The 27448-nt window shown below is 45.3% G+C and overlaps 3 protein-coding genes across 4 annotated transcripts; 2 read left to right on the top strand and 1 right to left on the bottom strand.

Annotated features, from left to right (window-relative positions):
• Positions 1–1074: 1074 nt before the first annotated feature.
• On the top strand, positions 1075–5913 carry LOC106745185 (probable isocitrate dehydrogenase [NAD] subunit alpha, mitochondrial). Of its 2 annotated transcripts, XM_014620542.1 has the most exons (6): positions 1075–1307; positions 1725–1850; positions 2412–2584; positions 2888–3122; positions 3918–4196; positions 4736–5913. In XM_014620542.1, exons 1-6 carry the CDS (start codon positions 1278–1280, stop codon positions 4973–4975), a joined length of 1083 nt encoding a protein of 360 aa, XP_014476028.1. In that variant the 5' UTR covers positions 1075–1277; the 3' UTR covers positions 4976–5913. The 2 variants fall into 2 exon arrangements, with proteins under 2 accessions (XP_014476028.1, XP_014476030.1); XM_014620544.1 differs by lacking the exon at positions 1725–1850.
• A 5053-nt stretch (positions 5914–10966) lies between these two features.
• On the top strand, positions 10967–12933 carry LOC106745189. The gene is made up of 2 exons (XM_014620549.1): positions 10967–11365; positions 12709–12933. The coding sequence occupies exons 1-2, from the start codon at positions 11168–11170 to the stop codon at positions 12931–12933; spliced, it is 423 nt and encodes a 140-aa protein (XP_014476035.1). The 5' UTR covers positions 10967–11167.
• An 86-nt stretch (positions 12934–13019) lies between these two features.
• On the bottom strand, positions 13020–25484 carry LOC106745119. Its single transcript, XM_014620404.1, is given in 5 exon segments — positions 13020–14343; positions 16246–17499; positions 24849–25243; positions 25340–25419; positions 25422–25484. Coding segments are annotated over 5 exon segments (1968 nt in total). The 3' UTR covers positions 13020–14167.
• Between the last annotated feature and the right edge of the window lie 1964 nt (positions 25485–27448).

Raw genomic sequence — 27448 nt, 5'->3', positions numbered from 1 at the left:
AGCCGCCGTTCAGTCATATCAATGAGGAACAAGAGATACGTCTGCTCCGTCATCGAATCGTGGCACTCAAAATCAAGGCTGAGTCTCGACGGAACAAAAAGTAAAGATTACGTGAAATGACGTAAAAATGATGGAAAAACGATGGAAACATCGTGTTTTATAGTAATTTTCTCATCATCTTGACGTCAATGTTATTTTCTGCTCTATCTGGAAATCACTTTCGCATCTAACGGAGTTGAATTTGAGGCCTTCTTAAATTCAATTTCGGATCGTAGATTTCGTAGTCAATGAAATGAGCCATACAATATCTGAAGATGAAATTAAGGAGACCTTAAATATAAGATCCGAGCTGTGAATATCGGCACAAATTACCCCGAAATAACTCAGAGTTACAAATATTTTAATAAATTCATTCTTTTTGTAATTTTCATACACTGCGTTTTGAAATACGTACTATCGCACGAAGGAGAAAAAAGGAAATTGAAGGTCCTCCGATCTGCCGTTGAGACTCGTTTGAGAATACAGAGTCGGTCTGACTTATTGTTGAGTCGTATCGCTCAAGATAACAAGTTTGTCTGACTTACCGTCGAGTCGTCGAAACTACGTTTTCGTTTTCTTTTTAGAAATATAAGAAAAATATAGCTTTTAGGAACTAAGTCTATCCAATGCATTTGTACTAAAACTACTATGTTTACGATTTGGATAGGAATAGTGGCGACTTGTAGCGGAGATTTCGGAATTAATCCACATCACGTGAATAATCTTCAATCAATTAATACGCCGGGTTCTTCGTGTCACCTAGAGATGACGCCGAGCAGTCCGTTGCCAGCTTGAAATTTTCCCATGAACACCGTTAGATGGCGCCAGGTAGCCCATCAATCTGCCGGTCGGTATTATAACGAAGTTCCTTCATAGCTTATCTCGATCTGTTATTATTGAAAGATTCGCATCCATCTGATTAGAAGTCTAATTACAGCGCGGAAACGTGAAAATCCGATCGCATCGTCCGCTAGCTTCCTCTTCCGGCACGTCGCTGTAGCAGAAGACACCGCTCGATCTGGACCAATCACGAGGCGCGATTGGCCGCTCTCCCTCGATCGTCCTCGGCTGCGTGCATGCGTGCGTGCGTGCTCGCTCGCTCGCTCGCTCGTTTGTTCGCGCGCTCCTCCTGACGTGTCGTCGCTGCAACCGCGCGAACCCCTGTCCGAGCTTTCAGAGCGAATCGCGAGCGAGCGGGCATCGCAATTTTTTCGCACGGCACATCAATCACCACGACGATGGCAGCAGCCCACTGGATCCGCACAGCAGTAAGTAGGGACGTCGCAAAATCCCGTCGAGGAAATCAGCCGCCCTGTGTAATACCTTGCCCGCCTACGTCCTCCCAGATAACCCAGCAAGGTTAGAATCGTGTTCGTCTCGCTTTTGCGTTCACGCTTCTTTCATTTTATCTATCTTTCTCTCTCGCTCCCTCTCCCTTCTCTCATCTCTCTGCCACATCCATCTTTGCCTGAGCTCCTCGCGATATAGCTGAACGTTCTAATTCCGTACGACTCTACGAGAGCGGCCAAAAACTCGCCAACCGGTGCAATCTCGACGAGAACGCGCGCTATTACGCAAAATTGGTCGCCACTGTTCGAGGAGATGAACCTACGCGTCCGTATCTCCGCCGGATTCAACCGAATCCGAGGAGACAACGCTTTCAATCGCACGTGGTGTGTTAACAGATCTCCCCGAAACTCACCGGTGTGCGACTTTATAGCAATAAGGCACACAAATGCACCCTCATCCCCGGCGACGGCATCGGACCCGAGATCTCCGCTGCCGTGCAGAAGATCTTCGATGCCGCCAAGGTAAATTTCACTCTGTTATCACCTGGTGTTTGATTCACAGAGTAATCGCAACCTGTATCTACAAGGTGACCTGCTTCATCCTGCAGAGCTAACCTTAAAATGTTTATTTTAATCTTACCCTCTATATACAGGTTGATCCAATTATAGGCTGATTCACTATATCTCTCAGTCTGTAATTTCTGCTGGATTTTTCTAAATCGCAGGTTTTTCACAGTCCGGTATAATAGTCTGTTTATGCTAATGTCTCGTTGAATATTTGAAATGATCATATGTGTCTTGATGTTGTTTTTACTGTGACCCACAAATTGAGATGGAAGTCTTTCGTAATGAGATATGAGAATCTTTACAGTGCTGATTAACTTAGCAATGTTTTGATTGCGTAATAGGATTTCTTAACCCATGCCTTTTGATATACACTATCAACCGTATCTGTTATTGTTATTTCTGACGCACAAATATGTTTTGAATACGTAAATATATTAGACACGAATATTCTTGATCAGGCAGTTTTCCCAGCTTATATTTCGAATTAGGCCTCTCTACATTTATCTGAAATAACAGGTGCCGATAGAATGGGAGTCCGTTGATGTGACGCCAGTAAAGGGTCCGGATGGCAAGTTCGGTATACCACAGGCGGCTATCGACTCCGTCAATAGGAATAAAATCGGCCTGAAAGGCCCTCTGATGACTCCCATAGGAAAAGGACACAGATCCCTGAATCTTGCGCTCAGGAAGTAAGCTCGCCATTGTCCTCCGTTGCAACGCTCCATCGGGCGTAATTTAAATTAGCTCCCGCATACACGACAGTGTTGTCTGGAAATTGGCTCGTCGCAGTCGTCTTAAGTGACGAATGATTACGTAATCGCGAGTGTCTTGATAAACGCGAGCAATTGCTCGGAAACACGATCGGTGTGCGCGTTTCGCGCGAACTGCGATACGCGCCTATCTCGGCCGATTCGCTCGCACGCATGTTTTTATTACCGTTCTTGTTATTATCGCGAGTTTTATTGCTGACGAAATCATTCCTTTTCCCGCAGGGAGTTCAATTTGTACGCCAACGTGCGGCCCTGTCGGTCGTTAGAGGGATACAAGACGTTGTACGACAACGTGGACGTCGTCACTATCCGAGAGAACACGGAGGGCGAGTACTCGGGTATAGAGCACGAGATTGTGGAAGGCGTAGTACAGTCTATTAAATTAATCACGGAAGAGGCTTCCCGTAGAGTAGCGGAATTTGCTTTTCAGTATGCCAGAGACAATAATAGGAAAAAGGTACGTGCGACTGAAGAACGGGATAAGCGTGGAATCGGAGGATCGTACGTGGCTTTAAGTCAATGCTTAAAATCCGCGCTGACAAGGAAACGCGCATGATTAGAGAAACGATTAAAATCTTTGGATAAAATTGCAACGAGCCGGAAGTACATTAGAATTACATCAGTTGTCCCACCTTCGGATAAATTTATCTAACAGGTAAATATCTGAAGAACGTATGGAAATAAATTACAAAGGTATCAAAGAATTACTGGTATATTATTGTTCTTCAACAGTACATCAGTAATTTTTTCATATTCTTGTAGTTTATTTCCGTACGTTCTTCAGATATTTACCTGTTAGATAAATTTATCCGAAGTTGGAACGACCGGCTCTCATAGAAGCGGTAATAATGGAAATTGAAGAACGACAGGCGACAAACTGCGAAAGTCAGATGGTAGAAACACAAAAGGCTTGAGCCGCAGTTTTTATATTGTAAACAGAGCTCTCGATGAGTTATCGAAGTTATTATTAGGCTTATCGTTCTGTCTTGTCGTCTTGTCTTAAAGAGGGTCTACAAAGAAAAGCGTGTTTACGATCCAGATGGGTATTATACATTCAAATGGATTGCCAGGCGAGTTCTGCCTATTGGCTACCCGCTGAGCGCCCGCGCTCCTGATTCCGACGTTTTAGATCCGCCAGATTCAAGCAACGTGTAAATGTAGCGACGTCACATCGTGTATTCTCTCTCTCTCTCTCTCTCTCTCTCTCTCTCTCTCTCTCTGAATGCCGAGTCGACCTAGATTCGTTTCACAGGTAACCGCTGTACATAAAGCAAATATCATGAGAATGTCGGACGGCCTGTTTCTGAGATGTTGCCGGGAAGCCGCACAGAAGTTCCCCATGGTTAAATTCGAGGAGAAATATTTGGACACGGTTTGCCTAAATATGGTGCAGGACCCCAGCCAGTATGACGTGCTCGTAATGCCTAACCTGTACGGTGATATTCTTTCGGACCTGTGCGCCGGACTGGTTGGAGGACTCGGTCTTACACCTAGTGGAAACATTGGATTAAACGGAGCACTCTTCGAGTCGGTACGCATCCGTTAATGCGAGCTAATCTTGATTAAGATGAAGATGGGATAAGAATTGGTTTCTCCCTGATTCCGACTAATTAAAATTAATTCAACACTAACAGTGAGATTAGGGTCGGATCCGACCCTATCCTCTGTTTTGCTCATTTTTTACATTAATGTACAAAATGGATGAACGAAGTTAAATAATAGCATGAAACTTCTTCCTCTGTTTATTTATAGATGAAAAAAAAAAAAGACAACAAGTTTACTGACTTGAAATAATTGCAGTGAAGCTCTTTGACGTTCTGAAAAATTCACTTTGTCATTAGAGGGTTAACTTACAAATAAAATTTTATTTGTATTTCAATTTATTTTTATTCACTTTTATTTTGTTGTAAATAAGATTAAGTGAAGATAAGATTGCTGTAAATAAGATTTTTGTTGTTTGTAAATAAGATTAGCCTAATCTTTTAGTTTCAACTGAATTAACGTTTGCATTAATATTCCGACAGTCTCACTTGTTCACGCGGCTAACTCGTGCAACTCGATTTGTTACAGGTACATGGTACGGCTCCAGATATCGCCGGGCAGGATAAGGCAAATCCGACGGCGTTATTGCTATCGGCGGTGATGATGCTCAAACATATGGGCCTGACCAATGAAGCGAAGATCATCGAAAATGCCGCCTATGACACCATCAAGGAAGCGAAGCATTTGACTGGCGATTTAGGTGGTACCGCGAAGTGCAGCGAGTACACCGACGAGATCTGCAAGAAGGTCGCTGCACAGACGAAATAGATAGGCGTGCCGTTGATCTGAGACTTGAACTGCCAAATACTCGTAGAACGTCGCGCCCGTGATGGAGGGGCCGCTCTATTTTCTACCATCATTGTACTGTGCACAATCGCATTAATGTGCGTTTCTGCCTGCAGTCGGGCTCGCGATAGGTCACGTACTTGAGTATTCCGACATACCGTTTGTCCACGTGTACACACATGTAGAGATCAATGCAACGATTCTTCTCCCTTGAATATGTATGTATGTCCGCAGTTCGGTCTACGGACGCTCGTTGCAGGCGATTTAAAATCGTAGAAAGATTCGGGACTGGATTTTCACGTGTCCGTAAAATTTTTCGGAGAACCGGAATTACAGGTATAGATGTATTTTCGCAGTCCTTCGAAAATGATCACGCATCGTAAGCAGATTCAGATATAATTCTTGGTTTTAGTGATGAGAGATCTGTTATGTTTTCGCGAAAAAAAATAAACATATACGTATGTATATGAGTTTATATACATGTATATGTAATTTATTTCGCACGTTTCGATACGTAAAATCGCAGGACGGAATTCCGCTACGAGAATTGTCGATCCTCGGTAGAACGAACGTCGTGGACGCGAGCGATTTTTAAACTATTTCAAAGTGACTTCTGTCAGATATGCCAGACGGCGTTTAGTTTTATCAAGTCAAGTGCACGTGCGCCGCCGTTCGTCGAGGTTTACATCGACTGAGCATGTTTTTGTGTATACGTCTATTGTAATATGTTTTACCCGTCGAAGAAATGGTCCTAGTAGAAGTCGCGAGGATTAGCCGTGTAAATTGCGCAATATAGATATGCTGTATCATAATTTTAAATAAAATTGTTACACACGGGGCGTGTCCTCTTCGAAGAGAAGATAGTTTGAGATATCGAAGTCGCGCAGTATTACAGACGAATAAAAAGTTTACGAAAACCAGCCGCATCAGCAGACGTTACTCCGCATCGCGGACCAGCTCGATCCTCCCGCAATGCATCCGTGATCCACGTGACACACGGTAAAAAATTTTATGTTGAAGGATCCACTGAAATTTTGTGTTACCTTAACACGGGGAATGCGTTACGAAGTATGTGAATATAATGTTAAATTAACATATTCACATACATTTTATCAACATATATTGGATGTATTGATTTAACATTATATTTATATTACAAAATTTCAGTAGACCGTTTTTAAGGCTTCGGGTTAGTCACTGTGGTTCAACAAATTTGTAAAATTGGACGGACACATTTACTCGAACAATCAATAATCAATGAAGTAACCGTAAAATTAACACTGACAAAATCATGAGAAAAGAGGTCGGAAAGGGAGGTTCCGTATCAAATTAACTTTGCGACTATTTATTGATTGTCTGAGTAAAAGAAAGTGTTTGGACAATTTCACAAATGTGCTGAATCGATCACAAATGGCATTTTATGGATACGTCCTTTTAGTTTTACTTGAAAGTATGATGCAAAAAATTTTGGCATGTATTTTCTCGCTTCTGACGTCACTAAGCAAGGACGTAGACTAGCGACTGTTCCGGAGCCTTGACACCAATTTTTTTTACTGTTAAATTTCTTATTGTTAAAATTTCACCCTATTTTATATTTTATTTTTTTACTGTGCAAGGACACCCGTTTTCCTCTTTTTGTAACCACCCGTGAACTTTATCAAACTTTACGATATTGTTTAATTGATTTATCTTAAGGCTTTCTAGTGATGAAAATCTAAAGAAATGAAAAAGAAAGAATCCACAAGTGGGTCGAAAATTGACTCAGCCGCGGTTCTACTGTTAAGTCTTGCAGTTTGCGTTTTTGTGTGTGTCATGGCCCTAATAATCCCCGTATGGAGAGGGGGGACAATCACGAAGAAAGGTGATAATGTCCGCTGGAAAGTCCTCTTGATCGCTCTTGATACCGACGGTGGCGTGTCGTTCCCCCTCGCGATGTTACGTTATATAGCACTTATCCCGCCACCACTTCATAACTTCCTCCTCCGCTTTCTCCCCTCCCCTCTCCCTCTCTCTCACTCTCTTCTCCTTCGCGGTACGACGCGGTGTACAGCACGGTGCGGTACGCGGTATCGCGGTGCGGGAAAACTCTCAAGTATGAGAAAAGTTGCCGGCCATATTTCACCGGCCGGGCCGGGAACCGGCGAAGGAAAAGGACGAGACCGAGGAGGGGACCCAGTGTCATCTTCGCCGCTCGTTAATTCCCTCTGTGATTTATCGCGATCCGCCGGCGTGAGTAATGACTAACTCCTCTGGAAAATTCGGATATTAGATTTTTCTCCGGTCACGAAGAGAGGTATTACACACACGCGACGTCGCGCTGTGCCGCCGTCGCGTCCGTATCAAGGGTATCCGCCGGGGGAGGAAAAAAGAACGAGAGATATACGAGCAGCCGACGTTGGCCGCGTAATCCGAAGTATTTCACCTGTCGCGATAAATCGGGCGATACGTCATACGGCGCATTTGTTGTATCGGCCATGACGCGCTATGACGGAGTATCTTGCACACTCGCGTCTCCGCATCTAAAAACGAACGACGACGCGGCTTTCGTTAGCCCGTTAAAGGCTTGTGATGGTTTCACGAGTGATTTTAATTCAAGGTTCAGTCTGTTCCTTTCCTAGTTCCAGACCAGTGCTGGAATTATTTTCATTGAAAGCACAGATATAACGGAATTAGATGAAAACATACACGGAGAAAAAAATTGGTCGAGTTGACGTGACAAGTGAATGAACCAAATGCGTTTTCGTGGAAGAAAATAGAGTTTTTGGCTCTAAGAAACGAATCTGATTCGTTAGAATGAGAAATTCTGTCTTTTTCGACCAGAACGTATTCGATCCGTTCATTGTCATATTAATTCAACCAATCTTTCCTCCTTCACGTGCACGGAGGAAAAGATTTCTTCGCACGGAAAAAGATTAGTCTTAAATTAATGATAGATATTTTCATATTTAAACAAGGATATTATAATTTTCTTAGAGGAATTTTAGTCTTGATTTAATCGAATTTGCATTGGCGCGAGTATTATTTGCACTCAAAAGACAAAAAATCTCTTAAAAATATTATAATATTCTTATTTATATATGAGGACATCTATCATTGATTTAAGACTATTTTTCTGTGTGTTAATTTAGTATACATGTTTGTTTGACTTGGGTCTGTTTAATATAAATAACATAATTTAATATCAAATATCATTCTGTTTGAATGAAAACGTTGTTTCAATAGAGTAAACCATGTTTGGTAGAACAAACAGTATTATTTAAAAGAAATAATATTCGGTAAATAATTTTCAGTAAATAATATTCGGTAAATAATTTTCAGTAAAAGAAAAATTTATTTCACTGTATTAAATATTGTCTCACTGAAACAAAAAAAGTAATTCTTTAACATTTCTCTAACATAGTGTTATTTCTTTCAAATAATTTATTACTTGTGACAACCACATTGTAATGTTCGAATGGAAATATAAAGGAAATGTTATTTGACATAAAGATATTATAATAAATATTTATTGTTTGAGAAGGCAAACAATACTGTTTGTTGAATCAAACATTCGTTTGTTTGCTCTACTCCAAAAGACACATTTGTTTCAATTAATAAAATTTTATTATATTATATCCGAAGAATTAATAAAATTTTATTATATTATATCCGAAGAATAATGTGAAATTACGAGGGTTGATCCAGAAATAAGGTTCCCATCAATTTGACAAATAGACAACAATGTTGTCTATTCGTCTAAACGCTTCCTCAACGAGTTGGCAGCGGAGTTCTATGACATTGAGATACAGAAATTGGAGCACCGTCTACAAAAATGCGTAGAAAAAGATGGCGATTATGTAGAAAAATAGAGCAAAGTTTCATCTTTCCAACGATGTAAATTTCTATGAGAATAAACAATGTTGTCTATTTGTAAAATTGATGGGAACCTTATTTCTGGATCAACCCTCGTATATTAGGTGTACAAATTAATTCGGTGCCTTTTTTTCATAAAATTCAAAGTTTATTGCAAAAAGTCAAGTACAAGTTTAATGTTCGAAATAACTTCCATTATTTTCTATGACTTAACTCTATCTATTGGGTAGCTGATGAATGCCCTCGCGGAAAGAACTTGGCGGTTTTGACTCAATAAAGCCATCAATTCGGACCTCGTCAACTATTTTAAAATGCGTATTCGCCAGATGATGAAGCGACCAAAATAGGTGGTAATCTGACGGGTCTAGATCTGGCGAACAAGCCGCACGAGAGAGAATTTCCCAGCCTAATGTACAGGTCCTTCGTCTCTTTTGCAGTATGTGACCGCGCGTTATTGTGCAGCAGAATCACCTGCCTAGTCCTATTGCCGATAAAAGGTCATTTTCTATGGGCCACAACACTTTCACTCAAAGCAAAACAAATCATTTCGGTGGACTGAACAGCATTTTTATTCAATTGGAGTGCAAAAAGGGTGCAGTACCTCAGATGCTTTTTTTCGAATAACATCGTGATAACTACGGTTTCCTGAGGTTATATCGACAAAGCTGTCAACTATTATAGTGCTTCTTAAAGCTTAAGGTTGACACTTTCAAATCACCATAGGACAGGAAAAAAATCTGAACCAGAGTAACAGGATATTAAATACAAAAGCACTGAATTAATTTGTACACCTAATATATTAATCAATAGATGAATGAGATTTCACTTAATAATAAGGAAGCGCCTCGCAAATAGGACACTGACCGTTAACGTTAATATAAGATCGGTAGAACGCACGTTCCCCCTTCGATATTCCAGCCTCTCGAGAACGAGAACGAAAACCCCCGTCCGAGAGGAAAGTTGTCCAATTTCTAAAAAAAGAGAGTTCTTTTTTCTGTAAAAGGATCTCGCTCTGTGGCGTCTACATCCTCCCGTCGAGACTCTCGTTTACGCTACCGCGCTACTCTCTTGACGTTTAAATTGCGAAAATCGCGAAATTGCGACTGCAAAGTGTGTAGCCGTCGAGAGAGAGTCCGGGGCTGCTGAAGAGAGAATTCGGCTGCTGAAAAAGCGACGAGCCTTCGTCGCTTGGTATCACGATGGCGTATTACACCGCTCGCGCCAAGTGTCCGTACGGTGCAACGGTAATGCTAACGAGTACGTACGAGGCGGTACGGATCGGCGCGGGTCAATGCAAGAAGCGTAATGTGCATAGAGGCAACGGGGCGGTTGCACAAAGGTCCGACTACACTCCGGTGAAGTGTGGAAAGCGGCGCATGCATATTCAACGCACATGGCGAAGAGAGCGAGAGAGAGAGAGAGAGAGGGAGAGAGTACTACGCGCCATCGTAGTCATAGGAATAATAAAAATTCGAGGGTTGAAATTATTTAGATTTATGCCCGCTCTCTTGTCGTCGTGCGGTGCCGGCGCGCCGGTGACGAGGCGCGATTCGATTCCGGGGAACAAATTTCATGCATTATTCAGAACCCGGCCGCGGTGCAACCCCCGGTCAATGGAAACGATCCTTTGGAAAAAGTCGTTTTTAATCTCTCGCCCAGTCGCGCCTCAGTTACACGCGTACGTACCGCGCGTGTGCCTCCAGATTGTCTTCGACCCTTTAAGAAATTTCAGAAAACGGAAGGCGGCCCGCGCTTAAACGTCCGCACGGGGGGTCCCTCCCGAAGGAGGATATCACACGTGTAACGCGCGTGTAATATTTCCTCCCTCTCTTTCTCTCTCTCTCTTTCTCTCTTCTTTTTACGAAGCAGGCGACGAATTTTCGAGTCGCGTTTTCGACGTGTGCTCGTCGAGGTATCGCGTTATTTCTACGGATGTACCGCGGGGATTGACGAGAACAGTGTTCTCCGGATGTCTCTCTCTCTCCCTTTCTCTCTCTCTCTCTCTCTCTCTCCCCCTCTATCCCTCTCTTTATCTCTCCCTCTTTCCCTCTGCCTCGTTCATCCGGAATTATTCACGCGGAGGATCAGCGAGTACTGTGCCATCGGCGGCATTTGCGCGCACGAGGACATTTTAATCCCGCCCACGCAAGAACGTCATTCCCTTTGCCACGCGTTTAATTAATTGATCCCGCGCGCGGCGACCAATAATCGCCTTACCGCGGATTAACGAGTCTGGCATCTGGCACGGCGAAACTTTCGTTCCATTATCTTCGCGGACCATCGACGCGTCGCAACAGCAACGTCGAGCGAGCGCGATCAAATATGAGAAGAGATATTCTCTTTGTGCTCGTCATCTCTGTCGCGACTCTTCAGGCAGCCGACGGCAGGTTTTACTACCTGGAGAATGCAGACGGGCCGCGCAACAACGACGCGATCCTGGAGCAGTCCTCTCGCGACCTCGACCTCGCCTTCTCCGCGGGGGAGCCGCTCGTCGAGAACGTCGTGCCTCCGAACAGGAAGGTCAGTGTGAACAATCTCGGAAGCCGGATTTTCCAGAGCGCCCGTAAGTTCTTTGCGCGACAGACACCCCGCGCTCAACGCCATCCCCTCGTAACCGAGCAGAACAAAAAGTCGTGTAAAAGTCGAGATGCCATCAAGATGACGTCGAAAAGTAATCATTCATAGAAAATCAAAGTGAGGTCATTTAATATCTTAAATAGAATGATTTGTCGCTTTCGTGATTGCATCATGATTTGTCAATGACTTCCTTACTTATTTCTAGAACGTCCTTAAAACCTCCGCACTCAGCTATTCCTTACAAATAAATTGCTATTGCGAAAAAGTTTTAGTTACATTTGGAGTTATAATAATTTTAGTTTGTGATTTTAATTAGCTGTATATAAACAAAAGTATAAACATAATAAATAGAATACTGTTTGCATGAATAATTTTGTATATAGCTACCAACATGTTCAATTTAAATATATTGAACAGTTTATTTGGGAAGAATTAAATTTGTAAATTCCAAAGTCATTATTTCATCAATTTTCTGTCATGATCAAAAAATGACCTTTGGAGATCATTTTACTGCCGTTTTGACATTATTGTGAGTTTTTATTCTGCTTGGGATACGTCGTTCTGTTCCAGCGCGCTTTCGTCGAAATGCGATGTTCGATAAAACGCTTTGATTTACGTGAGAAGACGAGCGTGGTGCTCTGAAAATTTCCCAATTTTTCGTCCACAAGTGGTAAAATAGCAATTCAGTGCGCTTCGTGCTCAATTATAAACCAGCACTCTAACTTTTGATGTGAATCCGGGAATCTTATCGCAGCAGATCATAATTATCTATCAAATAGAGAGAAATGATAGTTAGAGAAGAATTGTCGAAATCGCATTACTACTAGTCGATATTTTTTAAATGCTTATATCGCACAGAAAAGACATTACAATTCGTTGAAGCTTTGGTTATACTTTTACTGATTCATTTTATATATTTATCACTAGGTCGTACTTATATTCAATAATTACAGAAAAAAATTAATAATGAGTTACGATTTAGGTGACTGGTACGAATTAAGCGAGTCTCCTCTATTTTTGGCATCAACTATATTCTTTTTATGGTTTTAACTACAAAAATAATAATACGCATGCAAGGTTATCATCACTGATACTTTCTAATAACACTTATTAGAAAAATACTTCTCATAATTATAATTATTTCACTATCGTGCTTTCTGTGCCTTCGTGAATCGACTTAGTCACTTCCGATCACTCTCGGTATTGTTGCAAGTGCACACGTGGAACCACCACGGATTTGGACGCGAACCGCCTTGAGTTTGACGATGCTGCGTCTTCTGCACCAGGTGTACACGGTGATCACACCGGAGAGACCGTACATTGAGCTGAGCAGGGAGACGGACCGACCGGTTGCGTATTACAGATTGGGCGAGCCAACTGCCAGGAGGAACAGTTACGACGACGTCATTCTCGTGCCGGACAAGAGCCGGAAGTCGATGAAGCTGAACGGCAATAATAAGGGTGAAGTGATCCTGGAGCTTCGTGTCATAGCCAATCACGATAGCGCATGATTGCTCTCGAGCGCGTCGCTGACGGACCGTCGGCGATTCCTCGCGAAACGAGAATCGCAGGACCGCCGATGGAGATCGACAAGTAATACAGTTAAATCGCATCGTTTTTATTACGTTCAATTTACAACAATGAATATGTTCTATCAATACATATAGATACATCGGAGTATTATTATCATATTTACAGTGCATATCACATATCGAATTCGGATCGGAGCTGCCTACCGCTCTGATAAGGTCGTTCGCGACCCTTCAATTTCCGCTGTAAAATGATTTCGTAACTTTCCCTCCCTCCCGCTTCCTCTCTCTCTCTTTCTCTCTCTCTCTCCTTCTTTTTTTCTTTCTCCCGCTCTCTTTTTTTCTCCCCTTCTCCCTTCGGTTGAACCGCTCCGCGCTTTTAAATGTACAGAATCGAGCCGGCGAAGATAACGTTGACCGTCGATTTGAGAAAGCGATAACTGCGACACGTTCGAATACGCGGCGTCTCCGAAGACGTATGTAAAGGTGCGACAAAGCTCTACGAGACTCTACGATGAGTAGCGGTGGATCCCTTACTCTCTCTTTCTCACTCACTCTCTCTCTCTCTCTTTCTCTGTACGAGAAATTTTCGCGCTTCCGGAAAAGAAGAAGGATACCGCGACGATCACGCTCGGAGAGCGACGAGCGGTCTACGATCGTCGTTTACGGAGAAAATAATGTAATAAAAATCGTCAGAAAATTGTGTAACGCTAGACCATGGCGGGATTATGATTGAAATTATGATGTGTGTTGTAATCTTTGGTGATGCATTTCATTTAGTCATGTATATATATCACCAAAGATTGCAATACACATAATAATTTCAGTCACAATTCCGGTATGGTCCAGCATTAAAAAATTTTTCGGTAATTTTTATCACAATATTTTATCCCAGTGTACGGAGACACGACGGATACCTCACACACACCCTCACCCGTCCACACACTTGCACACAGACACATCCATATACACCCACACACACAGAGACTAAAAGAGAAGGTCCGCCTTCGGTGCGCGATCTCGGCGGTCAGGTCAGGTGAGATCGGGTCAGGTGCTACATTACGGCGAGGTGGTGGCGCGATCGAGTGCAGAATTCGTGGAGGTGTCGAACGGTGGAGGATGCGATTAACGACTCTACACGACTATCTTAGCGATGAAAGAGTGGAAAGACCGAGCCGCGTTCCTTAGCGAGTCCACGCGGTGCCGTAGCGGCGAGTTATTCCGTTACTTGCGAGGTCTGTTGCTCGACCGGCGGATCGCCCTTCGGCTCCTTCACGTAGTCCACCACTAATTCGAGGCCGATCAGAGCGCGCAGATCCTTCCGCTCGTCCTCCGGACTGGCAGCCGTCACGCTGCCGGAGTCCTCCAGCTTCGCGATATCCTCGTCGCCAGCTTGCAAAAAGCATCGCGAGGTTACCAACGCTTCGTCCTGACCGCACGTATGCATGCATCGCCCCTTTTAGATCCGTTCTGTTCTTTATCGCTGAACGGGTATTTGAACTGAAGCGAATTAATGCAAGCCAGAACTAACGAGTGCACAGTGATCTGAGATTGATATTTTTTGGCCTGAAATCATTTTCCCAAGTTTCACCTTGAGTTGATATAAACGCAGTTTTATGATGCTCTACGGTCAAACGATCGTAAATGGTTATCATTTACTATTCTTTAATCGCTCATCGGTAAGTATGATGCTAAAAGTATTGCTTATTCAAAGGTGACTTTTAGTCATATCTGCCACTGTCAAAATTGTGCTACAATTATATTATTTTAAATAATATATGGTACAATTATATTATTTTAAATAATGATGGTAGCGTTATATATAATTAATACTCGAAAAGAACCCACGAAAAGAATGCCACGAAATAAATAATTTCACATTATGTTGTGTTTTTATTTCTGAAGGAAGATAATAATTAGATTTGTGGTTGAAATAAACATAATGTGTGTATTGCTTCGCACGTCCATACGTATCGTGAACATCGGAGAAAAAGTATAGTAATTTAATGATACAACGACACAGGCCGCTTGATATTTCTTGCACTCTCATTCGAAAGTGCTGTTCCAACTGTCCTTGCATTACTTGTACCGACTTCAGACCTAATGCAGCCAATATAGAGAATTGTTGCACTGAGTTCCTCGGCTATAAAGAACAGCGGCGCTTACATCAGTTTTGTTATTAAGAACGCTTCAGAGTACACTTTCTGAACTAGTACAGCCAGTTCAGCAATAAAGAACAAACATCTTCTTCCTCCGTAAAGAACAGCGCGGGTAACTTCGAACGGAATTTCTTTTTTCTCTTCCGAAAAGGTAAGCGCGGCGAAAAAGGAGAACGTGTTCTCGAAAACGTTGGCGTTAACGCGATGGAAAATCACATTCGCGAATTATTCGAGAAATAACGCGATGCATGCAAAAAAAATAACTTTCTACCATCAGCAAAACTGACTTGAATTCATCTAATAGGCTGATCGTTTTACTGTCATTTCTAAGAGTTGGTTATTACAATTGGAATGTATTCACTGTCGTTACCGTTGTCGTTGCAGGAGAGGCAAAGAGTAGTTGCAATTTCTGTTACTGTTTTCACAGAGTTTTGAAGACCCTTTCTTTACAATTAACGAGGAGATGAAAATTATAAGGCTCTTCGATACTCAATCGATTGGTTAAAGAAAGAAGAGCCATTAAGAACACGGATCGTCTAGTGCCATTAAACGAAAATAAATTATGTTATATATAACATTTATTACATTTATATACTATAAACTATGTTAACAAGCAGTAACATAATCCAATTATAATTGGCTGCCAACCAAATAACGGTAAAAGTAGCGATTATATTCGTCACCCAGAAAGTGCACTTGTGTTACCCCATTATCGTTATCAACGGAGAAAGAAAAATGACAAGCCGTTAACATGTCGTCGCTGCGAGGCAAGGATTTATATTGGATAAAACTAAAAGTCCACATTTTAGTTACCGGTATTTCGCATAATTGTATCGTCCGAGTTCAAACAACTAATAAATTGAACCTCGACGAAGACATCAATTGTCTTACTTCGAAGAAAATATCTCAGCCATCACGGCTGTATTTTAGTTTCTTTAACGGATCTTTGATCTCTGTATGATTTCGCGCGTTTTCGCTTCCGCTCCGGGAATACCTGGCGAATGCATCGCACCGTCGCCGAGCGATGCGCCCCGACCGATCTCGAATAAAAAAGCAAAGAAAAAAGAAAGGAAGAAAGACCTAGAATAAGAATGGAGATCGTATATGGGCAGGGATATAAAGTTGCACAGCCTACCTTCGTGCGACTCCTTCGAGTTCTCCTCGTTCTCCGTCAACGACGTTTCCCTCGTCTGGATGTCGCGGTACGTCTTCGTAAGATGCTTCAGGATGTAATTGGTACCCCGCGTGTTCTCGTCGGCCTGGCACTTGGACGTCGTCGCCTCGTCCCGGGTAAGATTCAACGGCCGGTTGCCGTTGTACTCCTTCGACTGCTGCGGCACGCTGAAGGCCGAGCAGTGCTTGCTCTTGAAGGGCAGCTGCCGGTCGCTGTGCTTGCGATCCCAGATGTGGCCGGAGACGCGGAGATCGATGAAGAAGTGCAGGGGGTCGATGCCGGGGTAGGACTGCGGCATCGGGTACGGCGGGTACCAGAGCGGACCGGGCAAGAAGTCCGGTCCGCCGGGCATGTTGCCGGGCAGAGCGAAGCCCTTGACACCTTGGAGGATCTCGCAGCCCCTGGCGGCCGCCGGCAGGCCGGGCAGGAACCCCCGCGAGAAGTCGAGCTTCTTCTGCTCCGGCAGCTGCACCTCTTGCTGCTGTTGAGCGGACACGATACTCTTCGCGTTGCGATCCTCGTAGCTCCTGCCGTTGTCGACGAAGTTACAGCTCCTGCGCTCGAGCTGCTGCGATGACTCTTCCGGCTTGACCTTCCGCGGCTCGCCGCCGGGGAAGACGTTCTCCGGCGGCTGCGCCTGCTCGAAGTGCCGCGGCCGCTCGTCGAAGAAGCTCTTGCCGTGCTGCCGCGGGAACTCGCTCTTGTTCTCGTCGATGGGCTTCAGGATGTCGGCGCCGAAGCTGGGCTTCTGATCGTAAGCACCGACTTTGCTCTCCGCGTCCGGATAGACGTCGGCGCGCTTCGCCTCGCTCTCTAATCGCGCGTCCGGCGGTCCCTGCGACGGCTGCTGCGTCGTGTGGAAGTACTTGTCCGGGTGCTGGTGATGGTGGTGGTGGTGATGCGGCCGTTCCTTCGTCGTCAGCTCCAGCGGCCGGTCCCGGGCGTCTCGCCAGGAGCGCTTGCGACGTCGCGACGCGTTCGGTGCACCGCTACCGCCGCTGCCGTTTCCGCCACCGCTGGCCGACGGCGTCTCCGCCTTGGCCTGCACGAAGGAGCGCAGCATCTCGCTGAAGAAGAAGCTGTGAGGTGTCAGCGGCACGTTGTACAGGTACGGGGGAGTGGCCGCCAACAGGCGGGACACCAGGTCGCCGCCCGACAAGGAGGCCGGCGTCTTCAGGGTCGACGGGTCGCCGGTGGTGGTCGTCATCGCGGCAGCTGCGAAAGAAGGGAGGGAAATCGCGAGAGTCATTCTCCGAGCGGATTGATTCCACTGTCGATTCATGAGCCGACGTCAAACGAGGCATGAGACCATCGTGAGAAACGGTTTTCATGTCACAGCGTCTACACGGAGGAAATATTGCGGTAAAATAACTACATAAGTTTGTAACGCTGAAATAAACCGACATTGTTGTTGAAATTACTATGCGTGTTTTGTCATTTTTAGTGATAATAAATACGATATATTTCAGCATTGCAAATTTTTATAGTAATTTTCGTTACGATATTTTTTCCCATGTAACCGTAACGGCCCGGATAGACATATTTCGGTATATTGCCTGCATGGTGATTAACATAAGTGTGTTAAGATGCATATAACAATCAGAGTTGCCACAGAAGATGAATTTTGAAGTTCCCTGACTCCCTCATGTTTTCCAAACGATAATGGAGAATTTTCTATGAGCAATATGTAATCTTATACTTAATCTTAAACATTTAGAAGCAAGGTCTGCAGGAAAAGTAGCTTATATTATTAGAAACAATGCAAATTTAAAAGTTTAATGACATAATACAATCCTGAATGCAAATTCAGGCCAATAAAAAGTAAATGAGTATTGGGAAAAAGAATATAAGTGAGAGCATTTGAGGGAATTGTGAGCAAAGTTCAAAATTCCAGGTTTTTTATATCTTTTCCTTCTTCCAGGTTTTCCCTAATATCTTAAATTTCCATGACTTTCCTGATTTTCCAATTTTTCTATGGCCTGAACAAGCATTTTGTCAGTATATAAAGCTCATCTGGTATCACGAAAATTGCGACGATATTCTGATGCCATAAATATTGCTTATTTTGCACGAAGGAGAACGCAATTCGAAATTATTGTAGTAATAAGAAGACAATGTTTAAATTATGGCGTTAAAAAATTAAAATTATTAAGTTAATATTAAAATTATGGCATAATAAATGAGTATTTCTTAAAACAAACATATATTAAATGTTACATGTTGCAATGACATCGCAAAGCATACATTAAATGTTTGCATACTATGCCCGGCATTTCTGTCTATCTGAAAGACTTCCACTTGTAGTCAAGGTTGGGAAAGTAATTTTCTAGAAGCAACTCGTTACTGTTAGAACACTCGTTACTTTACTCGTTACTCGAAACATTTTGAAAAAAAAAAACTTATTATTGTTATTCAAGAAATAAGGAATCGTGGCAATTCCTGTTACTTTTTTCAACGAGTTTTCGAGACCTTTTCTTCACGATTCGCTGCTGCCAAGGTAACGATAAAAGTAAGAATTATATGTATATTCGCCATCGTTATCCAGAAAATGTAACAACGTTATCGTTAACGAGAAATGGAAAATAACGCCATTAACAAGTCGGCGTCGGAGGAAAGTAACTTGTAATATAACGATAACGGCATTACAAGTAACGCGTTTTTTCCGAACCCCGCCAACAGTAACCGCTGCTTATCGCGAAGATCGAGGAGACTTCGTCTCCACCGTTGCGTGCAACTTTATTTCGCCGTATATCTCGGGGGTAAATTTTTGCGCTTCGATGCCGCAGCGAATATCTCGAGAGCGAACGGGAAGGAAGAGAGCGGCAATGTGGGCTCGACAATGTAATGACTGTGTACGAGGCGCGTACAAGCGCCACTCGGCGCTGTGGAAGTGAGCCACTATTGTCTTCTGAAATTAATTGAACGGCTCCCAGCCTTAAGTCTAAGACCGAGGAAGCGGCGTCTACGGTAGGGAACGAGATGAACCCGGTCTGGTATCGCGTCATTCATTAAGGAATACTAATTTCTGTCAAGTGCACGTTCGGTTTCGTCCGTGCGCGTGAATCCCTCGAGGGGAAGTTTACCCCGGGATCTTCCTCGCGCGGACTCGTAGGCGCGGGTGTCTCGGTTTCAACGTCTCGTCGCCGGAAAAATCCGTCCGGAATATCCGATAAGAACATTATCTTCCTCGCGAAAGAGATTTGTACGAGAAACCGAAAAATTGCGAATCACCGCAGGGACATGCGGAACGCCGAAGGAGATCGCGATTTCTCGATTCCGCGGCCCGTATGGCGCAAATGTTCAAAAGACATCCCAGAGACGTCGCAGAATGTCCGAATATCACCGGGACGTCTCTGGGATGTCTCTCGGACATTTGTGCTGTGTGAGAACTGTAGCCACCGATGACTGCGAATTGTCGCGCGGAGACGCGCGGCGACTCGTCATCGTCGTCGTCGCGGTCGAAGAAATTTCTCTTCGCGGCGAAAAAAGCAGAGATTCCCGAAAGGGTCTCCTCTATCTCTCGTCGACGGAAAGACCGAAGAGCAACGGGGCGTGGAAGGCAGAAGAGAGCGAGAGCGGAGGTCCGCGTCCGCGCGCGCGGAGAGCGAGAGCGAGAGAGAGAGAGAGCGCACGAGAGAGAGGGATCGGGCATTGTTTCGGTCCATTGTTTCCCAAACAAACGGCGTCCACGTTGTTTCGTCAGGAGATATTATGTTCAGCCAGACAGGCAGGACGAACGGGAAATGGACTGCTGTCAGTTTTACTCTTCGTGATAAATACGCCGCCCGTCGCCGGCGCCCGCCGCCGCCGTCGCCGCTGCCATCGCCGCCGTTGCAACGACGCGGCCATAATTCCGTCCATCCGTATCGCGGGATACGCGTGTCGAAGTTGCGGTCGCGCTGACAGAATCGCCCTTCTTCTCGCAACCTAACGCCAGATATCTCCCGACCTCGATATCGAATTCGCGGCTGACCCCGTGAGAGAGCTCCCTGCTGATCGAGAGAGAAAGAGAGAGGGAGAGATCTCCTCCGACGAGAGCACCGCGTAGAGATCATTTCGTGATCCCATTCGTTGAAGTTCCCCGTTCCTCGTACTCCTCCGCGGCAAGTTCGACGGCCTCTCCGCGCGCATTTTCCCCGTGCATCTTCAATTTTCCGGAATGCCTCACCGCGCGAAGAGCCGACGGAGACGCGGCATTACCGCGAAAGAAAGAGAGAAAACAGCGACGAGAAGGAAATTCTCCGGGGCGTCGGCGATTTTTTCAGACTCGTTTAGGAGACAATGATAGTGGCTGCGGCGGCCGCTGTATTCTAAAGACCGTAAAGGAAACTTTACGGGGCCGCCGTTATATTATTATTCCGCTCGAGGCGACACGGGTGGTGCGCGAATCACTTGGACATCGCCGTCGCTTCTTCATCGCGTCTTCTTCGACGTCCTCGTCACCACCGGCATCGAGAGAAAGAGAGAGAGAGGAATAAAGAGAGTCGGTCTCAGTTTCACGCGGCGAGAGGGAAGGCCGGTTTACGATTCATAAGACAACTCGGCGAATTGAATTAAGCTCGCTCGCGCTGCGGCAGCTGCCAGTCCCGTCCGCCACCGGGCGGCGCGAATCTGCATAATCCCGTTCGCGTCGACGATTCTAATTGGCGGATTGTTTCAATCTCTGTCGCTGCGAATATTTGCATTCGCGCTGCTGCTCTTCCTCTTCCTCTCGCGTGTCCCCTCCCTTCCATCCTACCGCCGCCACCACCGCCCTGCGCGCACCCTTCGTCGCCGTTACCGTCGCCGCCACCCCGTCGTTCTCTTAAACTCCGATCCTCTTGCTTTTGCAACCCCTCTTTCCGCGGCTCCGTCTCTTTTCTTTCAGCCCTCCCCGTAGCCTCCTTTCGGCATTCACTTCATCATCGCTATTTCCATCGCGAGATGCTGGGCGAGAGTTGACATAAGAGAGTATGAAAGAAAGAGAAAGAGAGAGAGAGAGAGAGAGAGATCATACATTCTGTATCTTTATCTCTATCATATATTAATCTTAATTGTTATTCTCACAGGATTAATCCTACAGCATAATAAAATTGATTTTATTTTATTCTCTCTCTCTCTCTCTCTATCTATCTATCTATCTCTGTCTCCCTTTCTCATATTTCTCTTCCGTGTGACTTTTATCCAGCTTTATAATATGTTTCTTCTCTCATTATGTACGTCGTTAAAGAGCGCTTCGCGTAAAATTTTTTCGCGTCTTTCCCGCTCTCCCACTCGCTCGCTCCGGATTCTCTCTCTCTCTCTCTCTCTCCCTCTCGGTTTATTCGACTCGAATTCGACGGGACACCTCTGTTCCCGCGTGAGCTTTTCTACGTCGCGCGCGTTTACACACCGGCCACTGTGTGTAAAACCTTGCGCAGTTATTTCCATTACGAAGATCGTCGGTCGGCGCGCGTGTTTTTCTTTCCGTCGCCGCGCGATATTCCCTATAAAAATTGTACGCCCGCGCAAAAGAAATATTTTGACACAATTGCGGGCGTCCAATTTGCGAGCCGTCTGTTTTATCGCGCATTGTTGAATATCGTGCGGACGCTCTCCTTCCGCGCCCCCTCCTCCTATCAGCCCCAAGGCAACCGTTCCGGTCCTCTCGAGGCTTTCGGCCGCTCTAACAATTTTTACATATTTTTCTATAGTCAGCTTGCGCAAATATTATTTCTGAAAGTATTCCCCGGAAAGATGTACCTCGACGGCAGTGGCCACGCAGGTGCATCTCGCTGTGAAGCCCGGATCCGAGGGAGTCTTCGAGCTGCCGCGCGCGAAAAATGTCTCCGCTCGCGTTCGGGTTTAAAGTGACGCAGTACGCGATGCGAAAATTGGCAACGCGACGAGAATGTCAATCGAGATGCGATCGGGACTAATGAGTTCGCTTTTGAAATTTTCGACGGAGTAGATTTGGAACGCAGCCGACAGCTTCGTACGAGGTTGCCCGGAAAATTTGTAAGTGGATTCACATCGCTGCCGCGATACGCCGCTCGTACAATTAATCGAACCCGCCCCGATGAAATATGAATGGCGAAAGCCGGGTGGCACAGCCGCGTCTCGAGTATCATCCTCGCGCTTCGTAGTCACACTTCGCCCCGTTAGCCTCCTCCTCGAGGAGACGCGCGATTCTTTTACCGTCCGCATAAATATTTTTATTGCGGGCCGCTCTCGCGACGGAACGGCTTCGCTTTGCATAGGGAGAAAAAAAAAACCTTCGGTCGCAGCAGAATCCGGGGCTTTTTTACGGTTGAACTCTCCGCGTAATTCAAACGTCTTTTTCTCTCTATGCGCCGCGCGTGCGAAGGAGCTCGAAAGTCGCCGGAAGACCCGCGGATGACGACGAAGAAATGGAGAGAAAGAGAGAAAGAAAGAAGGAGGGGGAGGGGCAGAAGAGAGAAAGAAAGAGAATCTTGGAAGCCGCGTTCCTCTGAAAAATAATTACGGTCCGAAACCGTACGCTCCTCCGCCACTTTGGACGGACTTTGTGACTTGACGACTCTCTTATTGTTGTTATTATTTTCATCTGCCGGTAATTATTCAGCGTCCAGGCCTGTTACACGATAAAATCGAATGTCGCAGTCGGATGTTGCAGTCGGATGTCGGAACGTAGCCGATGGTCCAATGAGGAGCTCATTTTTGAAAAATAAATTTTCTTATTGGACTATCGACTGCGTTACGACATTCGATTTGGACATACGGTTTATTATATAGCAAGCCTCGAAGATAAATCCGACTGAACGTGAAATGAAAGAATGTCAGAGGCAGTTTTAAAGAGGGCAGTCGTGCCTGTGGTAGCACAACAGATGATAGATAAATCACAGGAGGATAATGAAGTAGAGATATGCGAGGGTTCGAGCTAAAGAAGTAGCGAGATTCTGCTCGCGAAGAAGCAATCGCAAAGAAGCAAGCGCGTCGGCTTGATGCAAAAACGTCGCTCGAGTTCTCGCAATCATCTTCGCTCTATTCTCGATGTTAAATAGCTTTACGATTTAATCAGAATTATTGCATCGAATATACGTATCGCAAGCAAGAAAATTATTATATGCGTGCCGAGAGAAAATCTCGCGATTATTTATTATCGCATCGCGCGCGATAAAAGGAGGAAGAGGAAGAAGAAAGAGAAGAAAAGGCCTTGTCCTTCTCGTAGATCAAGCACGGAAAGAGAATATTAGCTTCAACGGCTAAATTAATTGTAACATACAGACACTTAAAATTTGAGCAGCCCCGAATCGGAATTTTGGTCGTATGTTAAGTCTTTAATTCTACAATGTAGTAGAAACTGAGATAGCAAAATAGATTAAGTTTCAATTCTAATAATATAACTCTTACTTTGGTCCGGATGACGTCTAAAATTTTCGCTTCTGCTGTTTTAATATTAAAATAAGTTTACATTGACAGTAGTATTAAAATTCACTATCGAATTAAAGGTTCAAAGGAGAAGTTAAAAAGTGTCATTATCGTCAAAGTAGATTTTTATTAGTCTATAAATCGTCTAAGTAAGTGCAAACTATTCTTAACCCTCGTGTCAATGGATAGATACCCGGATACCTGTTCGAAATTAAATATTATAATTTTTTCCGTTTTTAGGCGAATTTTTATGACGCTTCAGATTCCCATTCTGTGAATAAAACAGACATTTTTTGCACTAATCGGATGTTTTTATCTTCTTTTTTATAGCAGGTATTCACTCAGTACATTGACGGTAAGGTAAAAATGTATCCATTGGTCAAAATAGCGTCAAAATTCGGAGCGTAAGCAATTTTAAATGCTGCAGCAGCGAAAGAATTTGCTACTGCAGCAATTAAAATTGCTGTTCAAGTTTTACGTGTCCATATGTTACAACTCGTTTAGCCACTGAAGCTAATCTTTCTTCTCTGTGAGAGAATACCGTACCGCACCGGAGGGTACAGAGGGATATCGCGAGGATCTCTCGCAGCGCTGTGGCAGGTACAACGTCAATAAACGAGCGCGATGATCGCGTCGAAGGTGATCACCGCTGTCATCGCGATCGCGCCGCTCGCTCTTGCGCGCCGAAAGAAAACAAAGCGCTCGGCCGATCGATCGTTTCGATTATCATGTAGATGCAACATGCATAACGGGGATGTTTAACAGCGGGAGACACATTAAACGACCGGTTAAGCGGCGAAACCACGGGGCCTGGTGGGGCCGCGGGGGCGACTTTACGAAGGAAGACGCGTCGTTTGAAACTACCGCCGCGATGAGACGACCTGACTTGCAAACAAGAAGTCGAATTCGCGCGAATTTCGACTCCTCTTCTTTTGATCGAGAAGAAACGATCCTCTCTTTTCCTTCCAGGACAACGAGATGAAAAAAGACGAAAGACGAAAGGGGTGGAACGACGGGAGCCGCTCAACTAAACCGGATCGAGGAGAAAGGAAAGTCGAGAGGAAGAAAGGGGGATGTAAAGACACGAAGAATCAACGCGAAGATATTCCCGAAGGAGATACGATGTCCCCCCACGGATTCCCCCGCGCGAACGACCGCGTGTTGCCGATGGCGCGCGCGGTGATCACACTACTCACCTGAACACGCGACGGAGGAAGTCGAGGTCGCTCTTCGGGCACGCTCCTTGAGTACGGTCGCCCGGTCGCAGCGGATGATCTATGGATCTCCCGTATGGCCGGAGAGCGCGCCGTGCGGCGGCGATGCGTGCTGCTGGCTGCGCCGGCAAATGAGATAATAATCGGAGGACTCAGTCACTCGTCGTCGACGGCCGTGGCAGTCGGGATGGTTGTTCGGTGGTGTGCGGTGGTGCGCGGTGGCGGTGGCGGCGGCGGTGACGGCGGTGGGGATTGTATTCCACCCCTTGGCGACCGTCGGCGACCGAGGGCGCGAGAGAAACGGGGCGCGCTGCTGCGGAAGAGCGGCGCGCGCGAGGGAGGCAGAGGGTGCGAGTCCCCCTCGCCTCCCCCACGCGCTAGGGGGGCCAGAGGAGGCGAAACGAGCGCGAGGGGGATGAAAGAGGAGGAAGAGGAAGAGAGGACTGCGCAGAGGAGGAGGAGGGTTAGGAGGCGGGAGGGTGGTGGTTTTTGAGATGATCCGGCCAATCTGCGCATCATTTCCCCGATGCAACCCCCGCCTGGCCGCGCGCGTAGCGGCAAACCGGCGCGGATTCCGCACCACCGCAAGCAGCGTGGAAGCCCTGTTGAATGCCACATTTCGAGGCAAAGACGGAGCGGCGCGGCAGAGGGTAGGGGAACGCGCGAAGGATGGTACACGGCGGGAAGGTAGGCAGATAGAGAAAGAGGAGGGCGGCACTAAAAAGGGGGCGAATGACGGGGGGGGGGGGGTGGCGAGGCTGGCTCTCTCGCAGTAGCCCTGCCGGGGAAAAAAGTGGAAAACAGATATAGACGAAGGAGAATCTTTCTCCCCACGATGCGCCGCGCGCGCTGCGTTCTCACCCGCGCGGCTCCGTTTCTCTTCGCCAACGACGCGCCGGTGCGTCTCTTCGACGCGGCTATGTATCCGGGACGTGTTTGTACATCGCCGCCGAGCGATCGGATCCGCCGTACATCGATTGCTGACGCCGAATGGGGCTGAAAAAAGTCCCGGCTACTTGGTGGCCGCGCGTGTTTCGCCGAGAACCATCCCCGCACGCCCCCCGCGCTTCATGAACCTCCGCGATGAGCGAAGATCGGGCGCGTTCGAGTCGTCGCAAACCCGACGGGGGGCAACTTCGCGAGAACCGGGGAGAGTTTTCGGAACGTCGTTCCACGTAGATATCGTTAATCTCGTAAAATTCGTAATCTTTGTAAGTCTCGTGAAATTCGTAATCATCACGGAGGAAAAAATTCTGCTGCAACAGCAAACTGTTTGTTAATACATTCAGTAAGCAAGAAATTACGAACGCAACGTTATTACAGTGACATTTGGTAACATGTAACGTTTCCAAATATGTAACTCTTAATATTGTACACAACGTCATTGTTAATAATATTTCACCCAAACCTTAAAAATAATATTTGTACAATATTATTTTAATATTTAGGAATATTATCCCTTCCTTTTTTTTTAAGAAGAGAGCTGTTAAATCTCGCTTCGCGTTCAGTCTTCATCGCGTGCAAATCATTTCGCGACGAATTATTCGTGGTAAGATCAGTCGTCGATCCCTTTCACGTCGACGCAATGGGAACGAAACGGATGTTCGCGTGACGAGGATCGATCCCTAGCGCGCATCGAAATTCGAAATTTCGCAATGGGATCGATAGTTGCCGAACCCTTCATGCTGGGATTTAGATTTTAAAGGATATCGTGCCTCCTCTCGCCCTCGTCTCGCTTCGGCACGTTACGCACGCGGCGAAGCTCGCAGAGCCGTGCATGGGAACGCACGATGAGCGATGTGCTTTTCAATAGGCGGGAGAGCTGCGTGCGTGCGTGCGTGTGTGCGTGCGTACACGCGCGGGTAGCACGTAATACACATCGGCTCCGCTCAATCCGTCGAAGATCGAAAGAACGGAATCGACGATGCGCGCGATGAAAGATTCTGAGACAGATTGCCCGATGTGATTTCTTGTCGAAAATTCCACCGGTTTTTATCATCGTAGAGAAATCTCTTTTTAACAAGGTGACTATTGTGGAGATGAATATTCCGATCGATGCAATAATATTACCATCTGCCTAATTTACGTAAGACGTGTAAGACATAACCCGAGTCGAAATTTTGATGCATTGATACTCTTAAGGATAACCTGCACCTAATTAGACGGCTTATAAACTAATAAAATCTTACTTTCACAATATTGACACTCTTTAACTTTTCTCTTGAACTTTTAATTCTACGGATTGGATTTTAATGTTATTTTCAATAACCTATTTTGACGCGAAAAAGGAAATTTAAGACATTATTAGGGTCGAAGCAGAAGTTATATTATTAGGATTGAAATTGAACCTATATTACTATCTTAGCTCCTACTATGTTGTAGAATTAAAGGCTTAACATACGTCCAAAATTTCGATTCAGGAACTCTATCTCATCGCATGCAACAAATTAAATATATAAATATATATATATAGAATAGAATAGAATCAATTTTATTATGCTATAGAATAAAACTAATGAAGGCAACGATTAAAATTAATACACCATAAAGATAAGGATCAGTCGTCGTAAAAAAAAAGAAAA

Source organism: Dinoponera quadriceps, unplaced genomic scaffold, assembly GCF_001313825.1.
Source record: "Dinoponera quadriceps isolate SergipeBrazil2010 unplaced genomic scaffold, ASM131382v1 scaffold1425, whole genome shotgun sequence".
In the NCBI taxonomy this organism is placed as follows: domain Eukaryota; kingdom Metazoa; phylum Arthropoda; class Insecta; order Hymenoptera; family Formicidae; genus Dinoponera; species Dinoponera quadriceps.
Note: the sequence above shows the minus strand (reverse complement) of the source record. Positions and strands in the feature narration are given on the sequence as shown.